General features: G+C 48.0%; 1 protein-coding gene and 1 pseudogene across 5 annotated transcripts in view; both read left to right on the top strand.

The window, feature by feature from the left end:
• The first annotated feature begins 2,503 nt into the window (after positions 1-2,503).
• LOC129626919 (40S ribosomal protein S14-like) lies at positions 2,504-2,940 on the top strand (annotated as a pseudogene).
• A 3,288-nt stretch (positions 2,941-6,228) lies between these two features.
• Positions 6,229-8,077, top strand: part of MTDH (metadherin) — a 54,552-nt gene continuing 52,703 nt past the window's right edge. For 2 of the 5 annotated variants that reach the window (XM_055546602.1, XM_055546597.1), the window contains exon 1: positions 6,233-6,966. In XM_055546602.1, the coding sequence (XP_055402577.1) occupies positions 6,583-6,966 (384 nt within the window). In that variant the 5' untranslated portion in view covers positions 6,233-6,582. Of the gene's footprint in view, positions 6,967-8,077 lie in introns of all 5 variants that reach the window. The other 3 variants (XM_055546600.1, XM_055546601.1, XM_055546598.1) reach the window with 3 other exon arrangements.

The raw sequence follows: 8,077 nt of genomic DNA, 5'->3' as shown, positions 1-8,077 counted from the left end.
AGCACATAAGGAAGCGCTCTTGGAACCAATACCAGGGGAAGGAGAAGGAAACGGGACTGAGGAGGACGAGAACTGAGCTGAGATACAGTACCAACAATCCTCAGCCAAGCTCAAGGAGTACTGTGGGGCTGGGATGGTCTTTCAAAACTGACCCAGGGTGGGACAAGGCCAGGACTGTGCAGCCCCAGGCTGATGAGTCACTGGATGTAGGTTGTCCCTGAATGGTGACATGACCTTTGCTGAGGAAGTTTTCCTCAGTCATTTCCCCAAAATCTGACACCTAAGAGATGGCCCTTGGTAATACTCCTGTTAGAGTAGGCAGGTGGCTAGGTATGAGCAGAGAAATGAGGGCAGGGGCCAGCTGGCAAGAAACCTTGCTTAAATAAACTTTCACTTTACTTTCTTAACCTTTCTTCTTCATCTTCAAATTCTCAATGAAGAACCTTAAATTCACTGGCGACATTCCCAGAGTTGGGGGAAAATTCTTTCATTAACGAAGCAGGACCTGGGAGGTACATCACAGCATCCAGTACAATCTTCATGCTCAAATCAGTTTACTGTAGTGATACTCTCCTGCATTAAAGCCATTTAAGAAAGGGTCCATTGTCCTCACTAGGCTCTGAGATTTTTGAGGACAGATAGCATGCATTCAAACCAAAGAGCTGGGATTCAATAAATGTCCAGTGAATAAATGATTGAACAGGGGCTTCCCTGGGGGCTCAGTGGTGAAGAGTCCCCCTACCAATGGAGGAGACATGGGGTTCAATCGCTAGTATGGGAAGATCCCACACGCCATGGAACAACTGAGCCCGTGGGCCCCAACTATTGAGGCTGTGCTCTAGAGCCTGGGAGCAGCAAGTACTGAGGCCTGCAAGTCTAGAGCCTGTGCCCCGCAACAAGAGAAGCTACCACAAAGAGAAGCCTGCGCGCTGCAACTGCAGAGCAGCCCTCCCTCCCCAAAACTAGGGAAAAAAGCCTGAGCCGCAATTAAGACCCAGCACAGCCAAATAAATATTAAAAAAAAAATGGAATTAATGATCCAGGGAAACTGATTAACTAAAACCAAAGACATCTAACTGATGAGACAGAGTGCCAATTTCTCCCTTTGCACCAGTATTTTTCAATCATTTTTTTATTATCACTCCTGTAAGGGCCTTTTTAGATACTTTCCTATCAAGTTTTAATGTCACATATATATTATATATCTGTGCATGTAGTGTATTGATCTGTACTTTGTACACTAAAAAACATTTTTTTAGCCCCCAAAGCCAACACTGAGAAATCCCCTGTGGGAACAATATTGCTCCACTGAGAATGTATGATTTACACTAGTAAATATAACTTCAAAGAGGATCAGATTACTTAAGTCAGCTCATCTTACAATAAAGATGCCTCATTACAAAATGGCTGTGGCATGCTGAGCATGAAATCAGAGCAAAAGGGGTTAAAAGGCCTAAAGGGATACCCACAGACATGGTCCAGTGTACCATTCCCCACCATAAGATACAGTAACCCCACAACAGTATAGCCACAGGAGCCTCCATTATTTTGCCTAGCTTCCATGCAAACTATAGCTTTTGTCATTTTTGTCAGTTAAATTTAATTACAAAGTATCTCAGGTATACAAAAAGTTGAGATAAGGAGCACTCTTGTACCCATAACCTAATTTAAGAGATAAAAACACTATATATTCATTTGTAACCTACACATAATGTGTGTATGTGTCCAACTCCTTGTGACCCCATGGGCTGTAGCCTGCCAGGCTTGTCTATGGAATTTTCCAGGCAAGAATACTGGAGTGGGTTGCCATTTCCTCCTCCAGGGCATCTTCTGGACCCAGGAATCAAACCTGAGTCTCTGGCATCTCCTGCATTGGCAAGTGGATTCTTTACCAACTGTGGGACCTGGGAAGCTTTACTGAAATGTGAGTTTGTCCCCACTCCAAATTCACATGTTGGAGCCCTAACCCTAACATGACTGTTACTTGGAGATAAGGTCTTTAGGGAAGCAATTAAGGTTAAATGAAGTCATAAGAGTGGGGCCCTTATCTGACAGGATTAGTATCTTTATAAGACATCAGAGAGTTCACTGGCTGTCTCTCCACCATGTGAGGACACAGCAAGGAAGTGGCCATCTGGATGCCAGGAAGAAAACAGGTCCCCTGATCTTGGACTTCCAGTCTCCAGAACTGTGAGAAATCTTGTCTAAGGCTACCTAGTTTATGGAATTTTGTTTTGGTAGTCTGAGCAAACAAACACAAACACACTAATCCCAAGAATTAATCACTGGGTATATGGAAAAAAGAGGAGAAACCAAGGGGTCAAGAACAGTTAAGACTGGATTCTACTACAAACTCAGCCACTCTGATTCTGTGGTACAAACCTTAGCCCTCTGAAGCATCCTTCTCTTCTATGAAATGAGAGGTTTTAAGTAGAACTTCTTCAGGTCTCTTAAAACTTCCAAACTAAGCTCTTTCCAGTGATGAGTCTGGAGATGTGCAGAAATGGCACCTTGCAGGGGGAAAGAAAAGGAAGAACAGGCCATCAGCCTTGGCCCTCGGGTGGCTGAAGAAGAAAATGTATTTGGTGTGTGCCACACCTTTGCATCGTTCGACACTTTTGTCCATGTCACCGATCTTTCAGGCAAGGAAACCATCTGCCGTGTAAGGTGAAGGCTGACTGAGATGAGTCCTCTCCATATGCTGCCATGTTGGCTGCCTAGGATGTAGCCCAGAGATGCAAGGAGCTGGGCATCACTGCCCTCCACATCAAACTCTGGGCCACAGGAGGAAATAGGACCAAGACTCCTGAACCAGGAGCCCAGTCAGCGCTCAGAGCCCTTGCCCGCTCAGGGATGAAGATTGGGCTGATTGAGAATGTTACCCCCATCCCCTCTGACAGCACCCGCAGGAAGAGGGGTCTCCATGGCCACCATCGGTGAACAGGACTCCTCAAATTGTTGTTTTGTTAATAAATTGCCTTGATGTAAAAACAAAAACAAAACCTCTCAAACTAAAAGTGTTACATGCTGTGGGCTATGGCCCAGGCAATGACCGTGCCAGGATTTCTATCCTCATGAAGTTCTTATGGGTATTCACAAAGCTATTTAGTTACAAGCGTATTCATGACAGAATTGCATTTAATGGCAAAAAACAAGAACAGCAACAAAAAAACTTGTAAATAACCTATCCAATAATAAACTATGTTAAATAAACTATATAGTAGAGCCAGATCATAGAATAAGTATTTATTGTGCAAACCTGTTAAAAAAAAATTAACATCAAGTATATACCGCTGAGAATCCTTAAAATTATAGATTGGTAAAAACTTTGTTAAAAATACTATCAGTGAACATGGAGCACGCCACTCCTGTATGCAGCTGTTCCTTCCACGTGGGTCACTTTTCAAAAAACTGTAAACTGTTTTATTGAGGTATATTTGACATAAACTACAATATCTAAAGTACACATTTGCTAAGTTTTGACATATATAAACCCATAAAACCCATATGCCCATAAAACCAGAATAAAGATAACATATCCATCACTCCCCAGCGTTTCCTAGTGCCCCTTTGTAATCACTCCCTCCCACCACTCCTTGCTCTCACTCGCCTCCCCAAATCACCACTGATTTGCTGTCACTATAGATCAGTTTGCATTTTCTAGTTTTATATAAATGAAATCATACATTACATACTCTTTTTTGCCTGGCTTCTTTCACTCGGTATATTTATGTTGAGATTCACTTATGCTGCTTCATGTATTTATTTCTGAGTGGTATTCCATTGTATGGGTCATTTTGACTCCGAATTAGGAGTCTTCATTCCCAACCCAATTGCTTCAAGAAGAGAGGTTTCAGCAATGACATCTAACATTTCTTTTAACTTTACCATTTTCAAGGAATTAGGATATTCCAGGCCAGGCTTGATATTATCTCTTTTAGACACCGCTTGCTTTGCTTTGACTCTTTCAAAGCATTGCTTCATTTAAATTTTACCTAAATTTCATTCTGCAGCAAGTTAATAAACCTAACATTGTGGGGCTACTAGTACGTTCCTGGTGAGTTTTATCAGCTGGGTTCTATCAAGTGACATGAATGCTGATGTCATTAAATATGTCACTAAAATGTCACCTTACATTTGTCATTAAATGCAAAACAGTAATTAGTGTATGAATCCATTTTTGTTCTTAAATTAAAATACTTTAAAAGATGACACAAAGCTATATGTGAAAAATGATTATATCTGTATTACCATATACAGTAAACATTTTCTTTTTAAGGTCAAAGGAGAATCACACACACACACAAAAAGGTGATGGGATTTTACATAATCAGTATTTGCCAGACTGCCAAAGAACAGGGATATCCAGCTACTATTATTGTATAATAGCTTAATTCATAAGCCCTCACGTGTTCACCTAGAATGGGCTTCTTAGGAAAGATATCCCTCATGTCTCTGGAACCAAAGCCTAAATGTAAAATTGTAAACCTACTTTCATAAATATAAATGGAATTTGGAACCTTTTAGAGATAAAGTAGTTCCAAATACATCTTCCAAGTTTTTGGCCTTGTAATTTACACTGTCTTTAACTATAGTCTTTAATTATAAGTCTGTATAAAGCTTGGCTAGAGTAACAGTTTATTATTTACCAAACTCCCTTTCACTCATTAATCACAATATGTGTTACAACACAGTTGCAAAGTAGGTCAAAATACTCCTAAATACATTTCTGGCATTGGGTACTTATTACTCCCCTTTCTAATCTTTGAGAAAGCCTGTATTTAGTTCACTTAAGACACTTGCTAAAAATTCTAATTATCATTTAACGATAACACATCAGGTTTTCTCATAGGGAAATATAACGTCAAAACCCTAAGGCAGCCGTGAATATCATCTCTGTATTTTTAAGATCTGAAAATTCACTTCTTCCTAATGTTACCCAGATATGGTCAACGCAGCATACAAAAAAGAATTTTTGGAAATTCTCGGTGATCTTGCACAAAAGCTTAAAATAGAACGCAACGAAGGAACTACTTCATCTACATGTAAAACACAATCCAATATGCCTCACATTACTTCTTGTTAACCTGCAATAAGAAAATAATACTGCCCACGTGCCTTCCAACTTTTTTGAGTTCTGGCGAATGACAGGAACGAAAGCCAAGAGCGAAAACCACTAGAAAGCGCCCTTGGTCAGGCAGGCAAACTGTAGACACACAACGTGGAAGTTGAGACAAACCTAACTTATGAACGAAACCTAGGCCCCGAAAGAACAGTGCCCGGCTTCGGACTCAACTGAGCCCAACTCTGGAAGCGTCTAGCTGGATCCGTGATCCAGTGAGTAGAAGCCTCTTCCACCCCAACACTACTCCCAGAAAAAGAACGGAGAAAAGCGGACAGCTACTAGGGCGACTTGGACCTACACCCCGTGACCTGGTTCCTCACTCAGTTCAGTCGCTCAGTCGTGTCCGACTTTTTGTAACCCCGTGGACTGCAGCACGCCAAGCCTCCCTGTCCATCACCAACTCCCGGAGTTTACTCAAACTCATGTCTATTGAGTCGGTGATGCCATCCAACCATTTCATCCTCCGTCGTCCCCTTCTCCTCCCGCCTTCAATCTTTCCCAGCATCAGGGTCTTTTCATATGAGTCAGTTCTTCGCATCAGGGGGCCTAAGTATTGGAGTTTCAGCATCAGTCCTTCCAATGAATATTCAGGACTGATATCCTTTAGGATGGACTGGTTGGCTCTCCTTGCAGTCCAAGGGACTCTCAATCAAGAGTCTTCTCCAACACCACAGTTCAAAAGCATCAGTGCTTCGGCGCTCAGCTTTCTTCAGAGTCCAACTTTCACATCCTAGCTCTTCACCCTCTTGCAAGCCCCGCTCCCCCACCTCCCCGGCCCGCCGCAGCCCCCAGGCTTCCTCAAGAGCCCCTCCCCTGAACCCATTCAAAGCGCCACGTCTCCTAGCTCCTGGCCACCAGCCATTCCGCAGAGGCTTCCCCCAGTGAACCCCTCCCAACCTCCCGCCCAGATCACCGGTCCCCAGTGCTCGGCGTGCCTCCGGCAAACGCCGAAAAACGTCCCCGCCGACCGCCTCAGCCGCGCGCTCCCTCCAACGGCCTCCGCCCCGCCCGGCCTCGCCGCGCCCACGTGACACCCACGCCCCACCCATCGGCGCCCACGTGACCCGCGGCCCCGCTCCGCCCTCCCGTCGCCTCCCGCTGCGTGGATCGCGGCCGGAGCCGCCATTGTTCCGCCGAGGGAGGACGGCGGGGGCCCGGCACTGGCGCGGAGACGCCGCTTAGCGGCCGCCACTGGAGACACTCCCTCCCGCCGCCCCCCTCCTTCTGGCGGCGGCGGAGTGAGGCTCTGACGAGGGGGGAGCCGGGGGAGCACCCCCCCGTCCTCTTGGCAGCGGCAGCGGCCGATCCCCGGCTCCGGCGCGAGGGGCGGCCGCAATGCGCTCGGCCTGAGGCGGTCGGGCCCCGGCGCGTCCTCGCTTCCCTCGACTGTTTCACGGCGTCTCAGCGGCCCGGCGTCATCCTGTGAGTCCCCCCGCTCCCCCTGACGGGGAGGGAAGATGGCTACACGGAGCTGGCTGGACGAGCTGGCCCAGGAGGCCGAGGACGGTTCGGCCCGGCTGCAGGAAATGCTCTCGGTCGGCCTGGGCTTTCTGCGCACCGAGCTGGGCCTCGACCTGGGGCTGGAGCCGAAGCGGTACCCGGGCTGGGTAATCCTGGTGGGCACGGGCGCGCTCGGGCTGCTGCTGCTCTTCCTGCTCGGCTACGGCTGGGCCGCGGCTTGCGCCGGCGCCCGCAAGAAGCGGAGGAACCCGCCCCGCAAGCGGGAGGAGGCGGCGGCGGCCGCGCCGGCCCCGGCCGCTGACGACCAAGGCGTGCTGAAGAATCTCAGGAGCGAGGAGCAAAAGAAGAAGAACCGGAAGAAATTGCCGGAGAAGCCCAAAGTGAGTAGGGGAGGAGCGGCGGGGTGGTCGGTGGGTGGGGAGCCCCTCACCCCCGTCGAGCGATCGAGAGGCCAAACCCCAGCCGCCCCCGCCGGGAATTCGGCATAGGGGACCGAGGGAGCATAGTCGAGAGCCGGGATGCAGCCTCCCAGGCGGAGGCGGCGATCGGTGGGCACGTTTCTTGGGGAATGGTGGAAACTCAGGAAGTATAGGACCCGGTGGGGCAGATCGATTTGGAGGAAGGAAGTTAGACTGTTTGAGGGGTACGTTTAAGTAAAAGCCGCCAGGAGGTCGAGACAGTTTGGGGACCCTTGACCGCCGGAATGACATGCCAAGCCGCTGCACACACACCACCCCCCACCCCGAGGCCTACTAGGGTTAGGCTGCCTGTGTGTGCGGAGGCCGACGGGACCTTAGGGTGGCGTTGGGAAGTTGTGGCAAGACTGCTCCTGGAAGTCAAGAGCCTGCGTGCTCAGGTCCCGCCGAGGTGGGAGGCAGTGGAGGAGATAACGGTGACCTAAAAACTCTGGGGCTTACTCGAAGATTAAAGGTACCCAGGTCTGGACGCGCTTCCATTTTAGTTAGGGCTCTAGAAGGGAAATGGTTGCCCACTCTGCTTCTGGTGCATGTGGCCCCTGGAGGCCGGAACAGGAGCCCGGCAAGAGGGAGTCTGTCTTCTAACGTACTTTGGGGTACACGGCCCTCTGAGAGGGCGCCAAGGCAACTTCAGCGGAGCGGTGTGGGAGGTTTTGAAATAGGGTAAAAAGGATGACAGAGCAGAATGGTGCCGGGCTGAGAAGAGGGATCAGGCGCCCATTTACCGGACCACGTGTGGAAAGGCAGAGAGCATCACCACCGTCTTATCGTGCCTTCGCCTTTTATTTCTGCAGCCTTGATTGCCATGTCCCCCATGGTTCTCCCATTAGAACTTTCATGGTTTTATTTTACTTCTTTAAAAATAGCGTATAGTTGACCAGAGTATGGTGGGTGTGCAAAATTGGAAACAACTCCTAATCTATTTTTGTAACCACTGGTTTTAGCTCCTCACCTTTTCAGCACAATAAGGTTCTATGAGAAATGCCCTCGGGTTTTTGCTGGACAGTGAGCGGTA

This window comes from Bubalus kerabau, chromosome 14, assembly GCF_029407905.1.
Source record: "Bubalus kerabau isolate K-KA32 ecotype Philippines breed swamp buffalo chromosome 14, PCC_UOA_SB_1v2, whole genome shotgun sequence".
NCBI lineage: Eukaryota > Metazoa > Chordata > Mammalia > Artiodactyla > Bovidae > Bubalus > Bubalus kerabau.
The sequence above is the reverse complement of the archived record's forward strand: the minus strand, read 5'-3'. Positions and strand labels throughout refer to the sequence as shown.